Consider the following 19238-nt stretch of genomic DNA (forward strand, 5'->3'; position numbering starts at 1 on the left):
TAACTCATAAGTGCAACTAGTCCAAATAATTTTTGGATTCTGTCATCTGTGGAATGTAAAGTCTCTCAAAGATCCAGAGAAACCAGCTAGAAATCTTCACACAAGGAGAAAAAGGAGCAAATCTTTGAATAACTGTGATCTTCAGATCCTTGTGTGAAGATTCTTTAGTAGATGGTAAATGGCCTGTATTTGTATAGTGCTTTACTATATCTTAGATATCGCTGCATGGACTCAGGAACATTTTTGGAAACATCTGTCACTGAGCAGATTACTGCTGCTTCCACAAGTTAAAACATAAGGTGAAAACAACAACAATCGTGTTTTACCACATCTGGTATTATTATTATTATTTTACCACATCTGGTATTATTATTATTTACATTATGTAAATAATAATATTATTACATAATAATGTAAATAACCTAATAATTATCCTTATTGCTGTTTTAGAGGAGCGGTGCTTCAAAGGATAGTTGCAGATTTCTGTCAGAATCTGCAGATTATACAGTACAAATAAAATGTTCACGTTTCTCCAACGTTGTCTTCCCAACAGTTTCACTGGATGGCTAGGAAGCGTTTGCGATGTCTTCTCGGGCGCTTCTCCGGAGCTGATAATTGGCATCTGTCTTGTGTCAGTGACGTAAAAGACGGATTTAATGCGACATGACCGTTCAAACAGCAGTCGCTTTCTAAAACATCAGATATGTATCGGATTCAGTACCACATATGATAGTGACCCAGATCAGATTGGCTCGCATATGGTCAAAAAAATTGTATTTCATGCGCTTTCGCCTGCAGTGTGAACGTAGCCTAAGTGACTGGCGTAACATGCAAAGCAATTACATTCTCTTCCACTAGAGGGCAGTACAACTACCTGCTCTAATTAAATGGGTTGCCAACTGCCAGTTGCATAATAGCAATACAAGGAAAAAAGTAGCCAATCTGTCCTGGGTCCTGAAGAAAATTCCAACCCAGATGAAGGCCCTAGCATGAGTAGTGGTCAGAAGAAAGCAAAGAAGGACAAATTGATCCAATTCCGCTATGCCTGGTGGCAGGGAAAAATGCTTTTTGTGACATTTGGTGGTGTGCTGTGTGACTTTTCTAATGTGAAATACGTGCCATGGCTCCAAAAGGTTGGGAAACACTGCAGTAGAGCACGTTTGGGACATGGTGGAACTGGAGGTTCATATCATGTGCAGCTGAAAAACCTGCAGGAACTGCGTGATGCCATCATGTCAATATGGTTTCAAATCTGTGAGGAATGTTTCCAGCACCTTGTTGAATCGATTTAAGGCACTTCTGAGGGTAAAAGTCGGTCCAATCGCATACTAGCAAGGTGTTCCTGGTGAATTAAGTGGGTAACCGTAATAGAAGTATATATATCTATCTATGACATAAAATGTTATTGATGTTTAAATAGAGATGAAGCGATGTTTAAATATAAAGTACATGCAGTTAGAAAAATAAATATTTATTATTAGTTCTGAACTTGAAATGTAATGAATAAATATTTATTGGGGAGGAACAACTGCCGTACATAAACTGATGTTTTAGTAATGTTTGGTTGACCAACAGTCCATTACATAAAATGCACGACAGAGGCGTGGTTGCTTGAAAGCATGTGTGTTGTTTTGTCTACGTGTTGCATGAAATTGACCTCATAAATGTTTTCTACAGACACTGATTGGTTTATCCGTACTTATATTTACATTGTTGTCAGCTTTGTTCTAGAGTCGAGCTTTTTCCATTTGGTCTGAATGTAAAAGCATACGCATTTTACAGGGCCTCTGGATTTTTATGGCGTTATTTTTGTGCCACTATTCTGAGCGCACGTAAAAAAAATGTGCAAGTACAAGTGTTGCATTTTGAGGAGAAATTTATTTTGAGCGAAGAAAAGCTAAGTTTGAGTGAACAAAAGTCATTGCTGCGTTTTTGCTATTATCAATATGCACACACAATGCTCAGTTTTCGACATAATAATGACTCTTTTCATTTCAGCCTGGAATCTACTGTCAAGCCATCTGGAGGTGGAAGTCTAATTCATGTGTACTGGGTGGCACACACTTGATAATCGCAGTGACATGATACCCCGACTTCTGCCCGCCTCTTTTAATGCTACTCAACTGAAGGAAATCCAGTTAGAGAAACTGTCCTCAAAAAATGGTTTCAAAAGTATCATAAAGTTCCACATTTAGTATGATTCAAAGCAATACGTTTTAAGTAGCATGGACTACATAATCAACAGTTCACTGTAACTATATATAGTTACAAGGATATTAATAATGAATAATAAAATAATGATTAAATTCACAGTTTTTGAAACAGCTTCTGGGTCCTGATCTGGATCCTGGTCCACCTACTGGTGACCTTGGGACTAATGCGAATCTTACCATGCAGCACAGATTGATGCAGACTCCAGTAGATACTCAGGCAGTTCTTCTCCTTCTTCATGCCTCGTTTACATTGGCAGCCATGCAGAGGGGTGGACAGAAGTGCCGTCATGGCGTTCTCACACTGGTTTCGCGCCCCGGGCCCCAGTTTCACGCTGCCGTCCCCTGCCACACACTGCCTGAGGGTGCGCAGTCGCGGGCTACAGGTGTCATCGCTGGAACAGGTGTCACCAGCACGCAGACAGTCCCTCCCACCCACAGAGAGGGCCATACGTGGGATTCCTGTGAGACAAGGGAGAGGACATGTTAGAGTCGTGATGGATTCTCGAGAGACAGCCGTGTAGATCTGTTTTGTCTTTGTTATTTTTTTTCACGTACTGACAGTTGTATTAACCAGTTTTTGCTTTGCTAATCGGAGGTTATCAAAGGTGGAAACGCATCAGACAAAAGACTTTGACTTACTTACTTTGAGGATAGAGAGTTAACAGACAAAAGGTCAGCCAACATATTTTGCCCTCCTGTTTATACAGGTGTAGCTACCATCCCCGTGTTTGTTTAATTATTGATCTCATTGGCTCATTTTCTGTACTCCCCGACAAACCTGTTTTGCTACTTTGTGAAAGCATTACTTTCAAATTAAAAGCTAATTTAGTACGCACTCGCAACAGAGGATGACCTTCAGTCTTTAATATGAGTGAAGCTCCTGATAAAAGTCCACTTGTGCGCCCCTCATGTTTGTCATAAACTTGGAGTGCCCGTGTCCCATACTGTGAAACTTGTCGGCACACTATCATGAGGGATAATCAAAAAATGTTCACGGCTAATTTGTGCACTAGAGTAGTTAAAGCTCTCCAGACTTACAGTGGGGATTCATAACGTTTTATTTGCTCCCCCCGCGATGAGAGAGCTCACTTTGACGTGCGTAGCTGATGGGTTTGCTCCTTTAAGCAAATCAAAACAAACTGCTGTAAATAAATGCGAAGTATTTATGACTCGCTGGTTCATCTCTAAGACAAAGCAATTGAGCTGAATTTAATAATTGGATTACATTTTCGCATCCCTCGTCAGCAGCCATCAAACACGGTCAATGATTCCTCTTGCCAGTAAAAAAAACAACAAAAAAAATTACATTCATAAACCCGAGGGGTGCGCTATATTATTCATGAATTCATACACATGTCACATAAAATCCATCTGGTGCCACTGACTAGGTTTTGATGAAACTTGTATCTCACCAATACATTCTGACGTGTTCTAAATTACACTGAAGCGTTTCAGTTCCAGTCAAAACAAAGTGTCATATTTGTTACAGATTGGCCCAGAGAGCAGCTGTATTAGTTGTGGGGGGACAACATTTTTACCGTCTGCCTTTTTATTTCATGTGGCACTAATAACATGCAAGCTTTATTCCCCTAAGGACAATATTTATTTCCAGCTGTCTAAGAGTTCCTGCTTAATATTCAAAATATACAGTGCATGTAACATTAAATGAAACATCTTATTATTAGAGTAAAAAAAAAAAAGAAGAAGCTAGAAGTGAGTGAAAAATGCTAAAAAATAAAGAGCTAAATAAGAGTGTACAGTGGTGATAGCCCGTTTTTGCCTCTAATTGGGCTCATTAATGAAAGGATCAGTAATTTTTTTTGCCATGTAAACTATCTTAAGCTGCAAATGCTAATGTTTGTCTGCTGACAATGCAAATTTGCAGAGGAACAACAGGATATGAGGTTAGACATCTCCACTGTCTTATGCAAATAGTTAATTATTTTCATGCTAACTGCTAACATGGATGTCATAAGTTTGTCAGGCTCGTAAGCAAAAGTACTGCGAGAGCTGAAACTTTAAATTGGACGATGGTGCAAGGAAACTTAAGAGTACAGCACCAAATTCTTTGGCAATCAATCAAATAGTTTTATTTTGTTCATGTCACCATGGCGACTCAAGAGGAGAATGACAGATGTCGAGATTCAGATTCAGATTCCCAAAGATTGGATCAAAGTAATGTCATGACCAACAATGCCACCTCAACACTTTCTGCAAAAAAATAAAAAATAAAAAAGAGTTAAAATATTTTCTTTTAGTGACATTTTGTGTCTTTATTTCATAGCTGCAGAGAAGGAAGGGAAATGTAAGGAGAGAAAGTGGTGCAAATTGAAGTAACTGAACCTGGGACTTGCTGAATTTGTGCTCTAGCCACACTGCTTCTGGGTTTCTCCGCAAAACTTAATTTTTAACTGTTGTGGATATCCTGAAGTTTTAAACACTGCATATATGTCAGGCTGGATTTTGGTGAAAAGCATCTAAAACATCTCGATGCACCAAGAACACTTGAATTTCAGGGAATGGTGCAGCTATAAAATATCAACTTTTCATGTTTGCGTACACCAAAGTGAAAATTTAAGGCCTAAATGAGACATACAGGCCAGTTACAGCTTAATAAAATTGAATTCCATCTCACTAACTGTCACAAAACTGTCAGAATTGCTCATCCCTGTTTGACTCAGACTGTCTCAAACTGTCTCCCTGGATGGATCTCGGGGGTCGATCAGATAAAACAAAAGGTTACAACTTCTTTGGCTGAAGCCTTCCACACTCATGAAGAAAATGGGTTAACTGCCACGTGCCCGGCTGGATACGTCTCAACTGTGCCGAGGAATCAGCTAATCCAGCGGCGGCCTGTCAATAAAAAACTTAGACAGCGAGGCAAGAAGCTTGTTGCTATGTTTGTGGATGCTGCTGAGAGAAAGCATCTGCCACTCAAGTGAAGAGCTCATTTTTGCTGAGGTCTTGACAGGCAGAACTTATTGTGCCAAACAACAACAACAACAACAACAACTACAAAAGAACCCACCTCCCTCCTCACCAAATCAGTTATTTCACTATAGAATCTTAAAATCTGATGTATCTTATGTAAAGCACGGGGCGGTGGGGAGAGAAAAAAAAGAACTGCAGGGTGAGATAATGTCATTCGTTTTTGATGCAAATCAGCTCTGCTCGAGAGTTTTCTTGGATCAAAAGATGGTACCTAGGAAAGAAAGAGTGGAGGAATCTGCCTTATGTCAAGATGTTTCACTCGCTCTAAGAAACCCCTAAAAAGTCAGATTCGCATTGGAAACGCGCAACATTGCCTCATCCCCGTGGCGGTATTCCTTCACTGGAGGTGAGGAGAAACAATATTTAAACACATTTGGAGTTGCTTCGTTTTGCTTCTCTCACGCGAGTGCGTTTGAACTGCAGGTGAGGGCTGGATTCGTGGGTGGCGCGCGCGTGCATGTGTGTGTGGCTGTGTGTGGGTGTTCTGGTTTAGAAGGTGGAGCAGAGAGGAAACTTAAAGCAGAGTTTTCCTTCCCATTGGTTTCAAGTATGGTGGGGGCGGTTGGGGGTGGGGGAGAGCTCCTGTGAGCAGTGGCAGTGCGAATCTTATTAAACTGCAACTAATCCAGTGTGGAGAGAGGTTTGATATTTGTCTGAGGAATTAAGCAGCACTCCAGATTGCCAGAGATAACTGTTTGCCTGGAAACAGAGCCGCGGCGCACCGGCAGTTCAAAGACAGACAGTCAAAACCAATTAGGAGAAATCAGTTGCCTTGTCATTCAAATTCGTTCCATCCTATATCACTTCCTGTTTACCCCACCGAGGTAAATAAACTATTTGGGCATCCTCTCTCTCTCTCTCTCTCTCTCTCTCTGCTTTTTTGTTTCTCTTCCTGCTTTTCCACTGATTCCCTCTTTCACGCCATGCTTTCCCCACATTCTTCCTGTCATGGCCCCCTACCCAGCTTGCGCTAAAACACACCTGGTACAGTTCAAAGAGAAGATTCTGAAATCAGAGAAACATTTTAGTAAATAAACGTTTTTTTTTATGGAAAGAAAATGAAGAAGCAGACAAACACAACACCGAATTCACTTGTCATTCCTGTGATGTCGGGCCAATTTGGCTTTATTCTTAGAGCCGGAAACAAAAACAGACACGAAGAATTAACAATGGTTTTTTTTTTTTTTGACAGGGAAACCATGGAAGTGCTCACATTAGCAATAACAGAGGGGGAAATGATTGTGTTTTAAATGGCGGCACAGCGGACCGCGAATTGAAAACAACCGTGGAAAGCACGTCACGTGTCAATTCACAGTGCAAAGAATGAATCACTGCCATCAGCCGCTAGCCAGTATCCTTTAAAAATCTATGAGCTCCATCAAAAGTGTCGCGTTCTCTTATGTCACATGAAGGGAGCTGAGAAATGCTTAATAACTGACGTCCATCACTGCAAGCAGTTCATGAAAAGAATGATTATGATTAAAGGGTGTGGAGGACAGCCAAGCCAATAATAAAACGATGTAGTATTCAAAACATGTTGTGTGCTTGAACCTGAATCATGTTAAGATTTCCTAATGAGAGAATCCGAGTAGAGACCACTCGCTGTCTGTTACAGGGGAAGGAATCCTTTTTAATTTCCCGGTGCTCTGAGCTTTTTACATCTTCTAATTTTGTTTTTCCATCTTCAGGTTTTTCATTTTCTTCTTTTTAATTTATTTATTTTTTCTAGAAATACAGTGTTTGATCTGCAGTTGAGCTGCAGTTCCTTAACTAGCTTAGAGGCTCCAAAGGTTAGTTCCCATAGAATCTGGTGTTAAAGTGACTAAGTTCAGAGAGAAAAATTAGTTTATGCGGTACAAGACATGTTCACAATCTCAGTAGCTAACAGTCTTTATAACATGTGATTTCTGTATAACTCACTAAGTTCGGGGTGTAGCTCCTTTGGCTGACAGGAGTCCTCACACAGGCAGCTTTCAGGCAGAAAATCAGGATGAAAGTGGACATAAAGCTGCGGCTTCCACAGACAGAGTTACAAATATAATGGATGATGTCATGTTGTATATGCTCATCCTTTTGCAAAGTGCAACACTACAGTCGCGAATCTAGTCACATACATCGCTCAGGTGTGATTTTGACACCTTCTTCCACACGCAGTCTTCAAATCTTGAAGGTTTCGTGGGCTCCTTCTGTGAACTCTGAGCTGTAGTTCTTTCTATAAATTTTCAGGGCAGGTGATTGGCTGGGCCATTCTAGCAGCTTTATTTTCTTTATCTGAAACCAAATGAAAGAGTTTCCTTGGCTGTGTGTTTGGGATCATCGCCTTGCTGAAACATCCACCCTCTTTTCATCTTCATCATCCTGGTAGATGACAGCAGATTTTTTTTTTTATCGAGAATGTCTCAAAACATTTTTCCATTCATTCCTCCTTCAATTACACGAAGAGTGCCAGGGCCTTATACTTAAAAACAGCCCCACCTCCAAACTTCACTGGTGGTCTGGTGTTTTTGGGGTGATATGCAGTGCCTTTTGACCTCCAAACATGGTGCTCAGATTATATGTCACAGGCTTGTCTAAATGTTGTGCTTCACCATGCTTTATCTTCAGAAATGGAGTTTTGCCTTGTCCCTGCTGATTTCAGGTGTTTTTGAAGCTCTCCACAAGTGGCTCTTGGACAACTCTTCTTATAATGTTTTTATCTCTTCTGTCTGAAATCTTGTAGGGAGCACCTGGTCGTGGCCGGTTTTTGGTGAAATAATATACAATCAACATTTTTGCTCGAGCTCACTAGTTTTACTCATCATGAGATGTTTCTTGTGTGACACCTTTTATAGGCTGTCAGTCGGGACTGAACCAGCTGATATGAATTTGCACTCATTGGCAGGATTGTTTTCTAATTACTGACAGATTCTGGCTGGTGTCATGACTTTCCATGCCTTTTTGCACCTCCTGTTCTTCATGTGTTCAATACTTTTCTCCCTTTATCATTGCACATTACTTAATTTATGGTTTGATTTCTTTGCATGTGTGGATTGGATGGGTTTTTACTGTCATCTGGTAAGAACTGTATGCCAATAACACCTTTACAAATATATTTTAAATTGCTAACGTGTTCAATACTTATTTTACCTGCAGTATGTTGTGTGTACTCGGTGTACTATGAATACCCAGTATCATAACTGGCAAAAAGTTCTGTATAAAAGCCTCTCCCCTCATCCTCTGCTATAGCAGAATGAGATGGACCATCGACTAATTTCCAGCCTTTAAAAAGCACTTATGTTAATAGAAATGCCAGTGCTAGCTAGCTAACAGCCATTTTCATTTTTTACAATAACTGCATTGTGTTTAACTTCACACAGCTCTACCCTATGGAAGCTCAAGCACTAGTATGTGAGCAGTCTACTAACACAAGTGTCTGAATGAAGATACTGTAGCCATCAAAACATTAGTGAAGCTTTAGCTGCCATATACAGCTTGCTGGAAAAACATCAATGGTGGAAAAACAAGTCAGCTGCTGTCAGTGGTGCTGCTGTTCCAAAATAGTGATATAAAGCAATAAGACTTATTGGTGCCACACTTGTGGGCCATGAAAGTAAATAGACATTGTGTATGAAACTTAATTTATCTTATTGAACTTGCCCAAGAGGTAGCAAAAAAAGCTTTCTTTACATACTGTTTAGAAAGACTATTCCCAATATCACCATATAAAAACCCCACCAAAAACAACTGCCCAGTCTTTAACTCAGTATAAAGCAAGCATTCCACTCTTTGCTAAATGTTCCAGCTACAAGTTTCAAACACTGACGTAACAAAGATCTGGACCTGTAACTGATGACTGAAGTTTGTTATCTCTATTTGAGCTGATACAGTCTCCATGCTGCTTGTAGTTTTTTTCTTCTTCTTCTGATTTGACTAGAAAAAAAAAATCTTTTGCTTCATCAGTCGCGCTACAGCTGAGTAACTTGCTATAAGACAATATCATGAATCTTATTAAGGATAACAGCCTCTTGAATTGTTTGGTAAATCTTTGACAGCACTACCAAGGGACAATGCTTTTGTTATTGTATTGTAGCTCCCTATTAGCTAACCGTGCCTCCCTGAACACTTTTTAACCGAGATGACTCACAGTGTCTGCTGGAGCTTTTCTGCTCTGTTGTTGCTCTTTTCTTCACAGCTACTAATAATGCCCTCTCTCCTCCCCACCAGTTCTGCCAAAAATGCAATATTCTTCCCATAAATGCATGGACACGTCAGTGTCAAAGATCCCACATGCTTGCATTAATGTCCGCATAGCAGTAAAAAAAAAAAAAAAACCCCAAAAGAATATAAGCATGTTAGCATAACTTTAGTTTGTATTAAGTTCTCCTTGGACAACAACTTGCAATGCATGATGAAATTTAGAGACGATCCAAAGTACTCTGGCTATGATGCAGAATACTAATGCTCTTCCCAGATTCCTCAGTGACTAATCCATCCCAAAGAATGTCAATATTATTCCACAGCCGTTTCAGAAAAAAACATGCAAATGCAAGTTGGGCATTTTTGCTCTTTTTTTCTCTATTTTTCTGTCTTCTTCGAATTCAAATGTGTATCATTTACCCAGAAAGTATATGGAAAAAAGTAGCAAAAAAAAAAATCAATTTTTTCCAGTGAGAAAGTAACTTTACCCCTTTAATATAAAGATCATGCTTTTTGCCGAGACATTTATGTTTTGCAAGATAATATTAAATTGATTTTAGACTGAGCTTCAGTGATAGGAATGATGTGAAAGAATTTAATTATTATTATGCTAAAGTTAGATTACAAGATCAGAGTTTGAAAAGATATGGAAAAAGGCTCAGTACTTCAAAAAAGTACTGACACTAATATTCTAATAATGAATGTGGGTTTTTATTTAAATATGAATTACAGATACAGCATGAGAGAAATGGTAAATGGCCTGTATTTGTATAGCGCTTTACTAGTCCCTAAGGACCCCAAAGCGCTTTACACATCCAGTCATCCACACACACATTCACACAGAGAAGAATAATATGTAATAGAATTGACAGCATTTGGCACTTTAAGGTAGAAATCAAGCAGACTGTTGAAGCCCAGTGGTAGACTCGAGCATTTTACCTGTTTTCCCTCAACCACATTTCAGAAGTAAATGTATTTGCTCTTACATGGAAAGTCTGAAGTGTCCAGGTCCAAGCCAGCTGAGCAAACTCAGTCTGTTGATGATGAGGAGGACTATGTGATTCAGTGAAAATTCCCAGAAAAGCCAGACAGTGTTTGTCGACTACTTTTTCTGTAGGTGGCCAAACAGAAGAAATGAAGGCAATGGTGAGTTATTTTGTTTTTAGAAGTCTTCTTTGTGAAAGGCCAGTACAAAAAATTGGGGGTGACTTTTAAAAAAAGGTAAAAGAGCAAAGTTGAGTTTGGGAGAACTGAGGACTGAGCAGCAAATTCAGCTGTAGACAGTGTGAGGTCTTTGTGGGAGAGCAAAGAATCTCCATTCCCTTTTCCCACACGAAGTTTTTAGATGTCCAGTGTTGGTCAGTATTTTTTTTTTCCGATGGATCTGAAAAAGTGAATCCTTGGACTACTGAGTGTTTGGTCCAAATTGGCTGTTCAGCCACTAGAGAAGTGATGCCAAGTTCAAAGACTCTATCTTATGCTGAATCCTTTCCAGCTATGATAACCAACTTACAACACCAGGGAGACCACTTAGTTAAACAGCAAAAACAACACATTTAAGCTCTTATTGTTTATGATTCTTTGAGGATTTTATATCAGAATTGTGCCTCTTGTTAAGTCTACACAGAAATCTACAAGTACAGTCAGACAGAGAAGAAAATAATACCATGTCCTTGTTAGTCCTTGTTGGTCCTGTCCTAAGCCTGGATAAATGGGAGGGTTGCAGGAGGGTGTCTGGTGTAATAATCAGCCCCAAACCAAAAACCTTTAACCTAACAAGATTATTGTAATTGGGAGAACAACAAAATTGGAGTTGCCAGAACTAAATCTAGCTAAAATCAACTTGAGAAAACTCAAAAAGCTACCTTTATATTGAGTTTTCTCAACTTTACAGACTAAAAGGTCTGTTAAATACAGTCTCTTTTATATCCCAAATCTATTCACCAAAACGTTGATATTCCCCATATCCCTGATTCTTCTCAGTCCTCCAGCAGCCTGTTTTGGTAGCTATTTGAATACGATTTGCATCATTCATGACAGCCTGCTCTAACTGGCAAGAGGTGTCGCTTTAAGTTATCCTTCAGCCAATCAGAATACTGCCTAATAAATAATGGAAATTCCCCCACATCATTTGCAATGCTGCAAGTAATAGCTTCAACTGCAAAGGTAAGACTATGTGGCACTCGATGAACCAGAGTTTGATCCTAAACAGGAAAGGGAAAATTAGAATGATCAGACTTATTTCTTTCAACTGAAATAGAAGTTGCATTCATAGCTAGCTGATAACAAAGGGAAGATTAGTCCATCCTAGCATGAATATTTATCCTATGAAAAACTATAGAATGAATTTCTAGCTGTTGATCAACCAACAATATTATACGTCCAATGCTCTATCCATCAAATAACGTGGATAACCTCACCTCATCACCTCAAGCCACCAAATATTTCAAGCCAAAGTCATAAGCAGGAGTGTGTGGAAAGTGCCAATGATCCTGTGCACACAATAGCTGTCAACAAGACATCCTATGTTTTTTGTTTGTTTGTTAATGTGCTGCTCGGGAAGAAGAAGCCGAACATGCTTGTTCGGCTTCTTCTTGTTCATGTTGATTGAGAAAGCCTGGTACAAAGAAGGAACTTATGTTAAGTCCAACAGATGTTCTGTTGCAGACCACAACGCTGGTAGAAAAATACTCTTAAAATGATGTCAGCTCGTGAGTAAAATGCCGAGAGAGGACAGATTGAACAGGCAGTGTTTTCTTGAACTGGATATTTTTTGTAGTGCCAGGAAATCCATGAAGTGTCAGTCCAGATGTAATTGTTGCCAATTTTCTCAGTTAGAGAGCAATCTGGGGAAATAAGGCTATTCATTTCATCTTTTGTCTGGGTGCTGTCTTCTGACCTTACAATTCTTACTGCTTTTTGGCTCTAACACTTGTAGACTTTACTGTGGATTGCTGTCACATATAGGATGTTGGGACAGAACCTTATTTCTACAAATAAAATAAAAAATACAGATAAAATACTGATAAGTTTAAATTACTCGGAGCAACTTTTGCTTTTAATGTTTTGCTCTCACAGTCCAAATTTCAAGTGAACCCTAAACACCCTACGAGGGAATCATAGAGGTTGCTGCCATGAGGTACATGTGAAGATGATCTTGGGGGGTTATGAGCAACAGATTGTGAGAACTTTTGACCATTTATTGCTATGAATAAAACGTTTGAGAGAAAGGCATATGAGTAGACTACTTGGTGCAGTACCAGTCATTCTTTTCAATCATTGGCACCTTCTGGACAATTCAAGGAAGTTGTCCCTGGGATTTTTGTAAGTCTGTCTACTGTTAGCTTGCTGCCACTGATGAGCATAGTAACTGTTATGAAATAATTATTCCCATATGTTTCCATTTCTAATGGCTTTGTTTTTTTCCCAAGCAGAGACTTTTATAGTTCAACGACATCCACTGTTCTGATGATCAGTTCTTACCACATGTGGCTAAAAGCCTGGATTTCATCCCTTTTATGAAGTGATAGAATGGCTGTCTAGAAAATCTCAGAAGGCGCCTGAAAGACAACCTCAACAGTCTTCTCGAACACCTGCCGCACCAAGGTTTTACAATTCCTTATCTGCCCTGAGTGCTAAAGCAAAGCTCAGAAAGCATCGGTCTCCGTCAGAGCTGCTGTTGTTCTTGGGTTCCCATTTATAACAAGCCCCAAACACTTTCTGAGCACAGCACAGGCAAAGTCAAGCGTTTCCAAAAGAAATTTTATTATGACACCCTGTCTCCAACCTCTGTCTGTGAAAAACAAAAAGATGCTTTGCACATTTGGTGTGGTTCATGATCAGTATGGATGGGAATCCATAGGCAGAGGTATTACAGTCTACCCTGTTGGCATTATTTTTCTTCCTTGCATCCACCTTTCAATGCTTCTCTATTATAACTATTGTTCCCACTGGCATTTGGCCCATTTTAAGGCGATATATTGTTGCTTTCTCACATAAAGGTTTTTATATTTCTCTAATGATATTTTTATTCTCATGAACTGCTATATCCTCACCGTCCTCCAGAGACAAGGTGCTATAAAGTCTGATTGGAGCACAGAAGGAAGCATTAAAGAAAAAAAAAACCCTACGTTCTCTCACTTTCTAAATACACATGCCAAAATAGCTGCACTCCCCTCCTCCTTCCTGCATCATCGCCTATCTCTTCTTCTTTTTGTTATAAGAACACATGAAGCTGTGAATACACACAGACACCAAAATGAACAGAGCTGCTGTTTCTCCGCTTGCACACACACACACACACACACACTATGTGCAGATTGCAAATAAACATCAAACACAGCACACTCATACCCAGTCTCTTGTGTGCCGCACACAACCGCACATTCTTATTATTGTTTCATTTTTTTTGCTTCTTCTTCTGTTTTTTTTTATGCCGCATGCACAGAAAAATGAAACGTCACGGCCAAAATACACAAATACGCCTCGGTGTTCCTCACATGCCCTGAACATGCTCTCCGCTGATACCTCACCTCTTCGCTTCATCTCCCCGGGACACCCTACGTCTGCATTAACTAGGGTCGAGCCAGAAAACATAGTTGTGTGTGTGTGCGCACATGTTGCTACCTGTCTGCATCCACAGTTTTGTTGCTGAGGATTACAAATGTGCCTCTTTCCTGTCAGCATCCTCCTTGCGTTTTTCTGTTTACAGCATTTATGTGCGAGCACGCTCTTACACAAACATTTGAGTAAAAATTTTTTTTTTGTCTTTTTGTGCAGGTGGAAATAATTTTATTGTTTGAGTTAATCCCAAGTGGGCAGAACAACAGAAACAAAGCTTCTCCGATGCTTTGTTCAGAGTAACTTGAGAGAGAGAGAGAAGCAGGGAACTACTTATTCATTTTTTTAAAACATTTTTTTTTTTTTTTACCAAAGGCTCGTCATTTATCATCTTGTGGGGCCATCAGGTTAATTAACAAGGTTACCTAGGCAGCCCAAGGCTACTGTGTCTTGGTCTTGCGTTGAAGCATCGGTGCCAGTGCACTGATTATCTGAACCAGATTTTTACAAGGCTTGAAAATTCATTTTGTCCACATGAGGAATTTCATCTGCAATTAGCTTTTGCTTCTTACGTAGTTCATTTATGCCTTGGCTGCTCTGACCATGTTATGTCACATCCTGGTTTGCAAATTTGCAAGATAGCATGATAATGCACCCTGCCGCATAAACTGCTCAAGAGTAGTTTGAAGAACATCACATAGTGTTTACGTCTGTGGGATGTGCGAGGAAAACAAGCCCATTCCCTGGTGGCCCACCTCACAACTTCCAAGACTTGAAAGATCTGCTGAACCTTGTTGCTGGGACACTTTAAGAGGTCTTGTGGAGCTGAAGCCTTAACATGTCAGAACAATTTTAATGGCAATTTCCGTTCCCCCTGTCAGTGTTTTTAAATATATATTTTAACAAATTTGCTAGAGGGCGGATTATTTTAGGAGGGAAGGGTGTTGTTAATCAACAAACATAAGACCTCATAAAAAAATCTCTTTCATCTGTGTGGAAAAACAACAAGCTAACCGCTTTTAGGAACCAATACAACACTACCTATGTCAAACAAAAATAATGACGATGGGACACTCATTACTGGTGATGATGAGAGCAAAACAAAACAAGAGACTCAACATTCTCAAGGAGCAATCAGCCAACGTGAACGCATTAACATAACCAAAGCGGTAGTCTGATTGTCACGGCAATTTCTCGTGTTCTATTGCCCCCTGAGAAAGCACCTTTGATAACAATGAGTGAGTAGTTACGAGGTAACGCGTGTGTCATTGGTATAAAAGCACTATTTTCAAATGTCAGAAGCACAGTTTGAGGCCATGCTGGAAATGGTACTCCCACACTTAATGATGCAGCATAGTAAATATTCTGACCCAATAAACCCTGAGCTGCACTTGGCAATCCTTTAAAGCTGGGTCTTTTCATCTAATGTGTTGCTTATCAGTACCCTGCCACGTTGCTCATGTGGGCAATAGGCAGCTTATTTTGTGTATCTCTGTTGGTTTGTGTTGTGTGAAGCATTAGAAGCAATAGAAGACACCCCCCCCCACCCCCCACCCCCCACCAAAAAAAAAGAGAAGGCAATTGTACAGTAGCACCGGTGTGATCCATCTTTTAATCACAAAAATTCAATTCCTCTCAGTCCAACACATCCTTGTTGATAGGATGGTATGCCCTGGTGCGCTGTCCATGGTGCTGAACCTGGTGCTCACACAAACAAGGCTCTTGAAAAATGTAGCCACTTCCTATGCGTAGCTTAAACATTCACTTCAGCATGTGCAAAATTCCTCAGTAGCAAGGTGGCCAAATGCTATCAGCTCTGCTCGTCTGTAATGTCTATTGTAAGGGACAGTGTTAATTTAACAGCATAACACACATATTTGTGTCTAAAAAGTGTTGGTGTCTAAAAAGTCCCAGATTGAGGCCTTACTTTTTGTGATTTGTTGCTCATGTGGTATTGAAAATGGAATTTTTCACAGTACTTTCAAGCTGTGACAACCCTATTCCTCAATTAAAGGAACATGCGATACACTGAACAAAACTAACACAAACCCGGCCAGTTCCAGACAAAGTTTCTTTCTGAAAGTCTGCAAAGCTGCTGTAATGCCATGCATTGTGTTTTTTAAGTAGTACATATAAGATGGAAAAAAAGGGATAGTCAGATAATCAGGCAGGCAGACTGTGATTTAAAGGTATTAACATTCCAGTAGCAGGCTTAACATTAGTCCCAGTGACTACACACTGCACTCACAAGCGTAGTACTCAGAATTGGCATTGTATTCACGGTCGTTTGAGCCAGTTTGAGTTGAGAGTGTTGGTATAAACCTCCCAGTGGTTCTTCACTTCTGCTGTGTGCATGTTACTATTTACTGCTGTTCCCACCCATAACACAAAGACAAGCCTGGCCATTTTTCGTGTGATAGGTCTGACTATGTGTGACGGGCTAGTTAGTAGGTTACCTAAGTATACACCCCACAGCTAAAAGAACTACAAGCTAGTTGGTTTCATATCCTTTTAATTCACGTTCACCAACAATTTAAGATACAGTACACAGTAGCAGACCAGTTCAGTTACTCGCTATTGAAAATAGCTGTTAGTCAGTACTTACGGAGAGCCATAAGTGCCAAAATGAATGAAGTAAATACATTATTAAATAACTAATAAATTATTAAACAACTCCTTAAACATGTCATTAATCATTGAACATTGGAAATTAATGAATAAATAATTGATTACATTGCTTAAATAAAATGAACTGATTTTTAATTTATTATCCATATATTCAATTAATTGATTACTTTTATCAATTGATGGCACAGTTGATTAATTATTTAATGATGTATTTATTTAATTCATTTTGGCACTTGTGACCCTCCATAATTACTAACTAGTAGCATGTTACCAGCCAAAGTTGCATGTAATCTGCGAGTGCTGGTTTTTAGTTTCAGGATCTGAAGGATTTTATTTTTTTGTTTTCAGTCACTTTTTGTGCCTCACCAACCTTCTGCATTAGTGTGCAATCTTCCATTACACGCTACAAAATAATTATATTTGAAAGTTGCAGATCTTCGTGCCTGGTGTGAAATGGATTTAATACTCCCTGCTGCAGGCTTGGAAATGACTGAGTACATATAGATGTCGGCTTGTGAGTGCTGTGTTTCACTTTTAAATTCAGCGCAACTGACGGAGTATGCCGTGTGTGTGTGTGTGTGTGTGTGTGTGTGTGTGTGTTCACGTAGCTGGTCGTGTTTAGCTTTTCTGTCTGATTTTTGTAAAAAGTGAGTGCCTGGCCCTGCCTGTACATGTGCCTGGGTCAGATAAGGCAACGCAGCGAGGACACACTGATTGCAGGGACGGGCTGTGACTGCATCACCGACCCCCAATTATAACTTCTACAAAGAGCTCTCCAAATGTATATTTTAACCTGCAGGGTAAAGGTCAGCAGACAATTAAAATCAGAGAAAAAAACGACTTTTGGACGAGTGGAAAAACTAACCTTGAAACTGGCAAATGGATCTATTACACAGTGAAAAATGGTTTTGAGCCATTTTGATGGTGGCGTCATTACTCAGTTATCGTTTCCGTTCTCCACGGTGGGTGCCCTTATGGGCCAAGAATCTACTCTGCATTAATTACTGATTGTGGATGCCCGCTAATTAACAATGTCATTCCAAAAGATAAAAATAGGAAGGGCTTTTGACGTAAGCGCTTGGCAAAGGCTCTGTGGTCACACACACTCCTTGGGACATGACCCGTGATGAGGAAGGTGGTGAGCTGATATTTCATTATGGAAGGCAGCAGATTAAAAGACGCACCGATGGCTCTGGCGTCCCCTTATCTAAGGTAGGAGAGCGTTGTGTTCCATATGAGATCAGCATGAAATGATAATGTGTATTGACAGATTTTGCTTCTGTCTCACTCCAGCTACCTTATGCTCTGTTACACTTTCAGAGCAATATCATTCTGCATGAGCAGATCATCATTTTGAATCTCATGGCAGCATCCAATGGAATAGATTTGAGCTTTGGCTGGATTTGATGTCTCTCTGGAAGAGTGACTTTGAAATTGAATTTTGGCCAATTTTAACTCTGCTTTTTTCCCCTTTCTTTTAACTAGTGCTAGTGATGTCAGTATTGTCCTGCAAATGTAGTCCAGTGAGTGGAGGGCGTCGCAGTATTAATGTGGTCCTTGTCACGTCGAGGAGAGCTTTCTCAGTTTAGGTCTGTGGTCACGAGTTTGGAGCCTGAGGCATCTTTTTAATGAGGAGGGACACTGTGAGAGGGGCAAGCTGACCTGATACAAGCCTGGACCCAGCCAATACTTTGTCCTGCTAGTCTGTATGTGCACACTCAAAAGGAGCGCAGACACAGAAACCCACAGACACGAATAATGCACGAGCCCCACAGAGACAGATCAAGTCAGACACAAATGACTAGCTAGGCTCTCTTTGTGTCAGAAGCAATTTGAAGTGCCTGTTGTAGACTGCCAGGTCGGGAACACACAGAGAAGCTTCTCCATGTTCACTCATAAAAAGCACGCTGAGGGCTTCCATCTGCACCGGGGCTTCATCCACAAATTGCTTGTTGCAAGGGCAAAAAAGACCATTTTGTGAACAGTTAAGGTACAGCACGTGACATTAAATGCTTCAACTAAAATAAATATAGTGGTTTAAATAGAAAGTACGCTCATGTTGCACGGTCCCTGTGGAGGAAAGTTCCCCTCTCTTTTCTTGTTACACAGGTAATTTGTTGCTACTGATATGATTAGCTGATTAATTGGTTTACCTAATCAAACGCTAAATATTAATCAAGGCGGTTTCAATAACTGATTAATCATTCCTGCGCTTCCATAAGCAAAGGCATCAAACATTTGGTCGTTGTAGTATCCAAAGTGGAAGAATGTTCCTGTTCCTGCGTTACAGCGCTGTAAACTGAATCCCTTTGAACTTTGACCTGATGTTTACCTAAAGAAAATGAGGTTATTTTGAAGTTATTATTTTTTGTGCCCATATCAGGGCAAAATTTAAATAGAAAAATAAATAGAGATGGCAAGCTTGTCAGGTGCTATATGTGTAATGTTACATACAGGATTGATTAGTTCAAGCTTTTGTTTGCAGCAATTTTAATCTATTGGGAAACAAACAAAATGATCTGGGCAATCAAGGCTACGTACATATGAAGAACACTGCAGCAAAAAAACAAAACAAAAACCCTCCAATAATTAACTACTATATTCCTGCCCATGTAATTAAAATGAAAAATGTGGCTACCCAGTCTCTCCTGTCCAGTTAGAGAGCTAATT

At 39.9% G+C, this 19238-nt stretch overlaps 1 protein-coding gene across 1 annotated transcript in view; it reads right to left on the reverse strand.

Moving 5' to 3' along the window:
• Window positions 1-19238, reverse strand: part of gfra4a (GDNF family receptor alpha 4a) — a 150729-nt gene that overhangs the window by 35825 nt on the left and 95666 nt on the right. The window contains exon 2 of the mRNA XM_005929633.2: window positions 2391-2672. Within this exon, the coding sequence (XP_005929695.1) occupies window positions 2391-2672 (282 nt within the window). The remainder of the gene's footprint in view (window positions 1-2390; window positions 2673-19238) is intronic.

The sequence above is a fragment of the Haplochromis burtoni genome, unplaced genomic scaffold (genome assembly GCF_018398535.1).
Source record: "Haplochromis burtoni strain Fernald_Lab_line unplaced genomic scaffold, NCSU_Asbu1 Contig_119, whole genome shotgun sequence".
Classification (NCBI taxonomy): Eukaryota; Metazoa; Chordata; class Actinopteri; order Cichliformes; family Cichlidae; genus Haplochromis; species Haplochromis burtoni.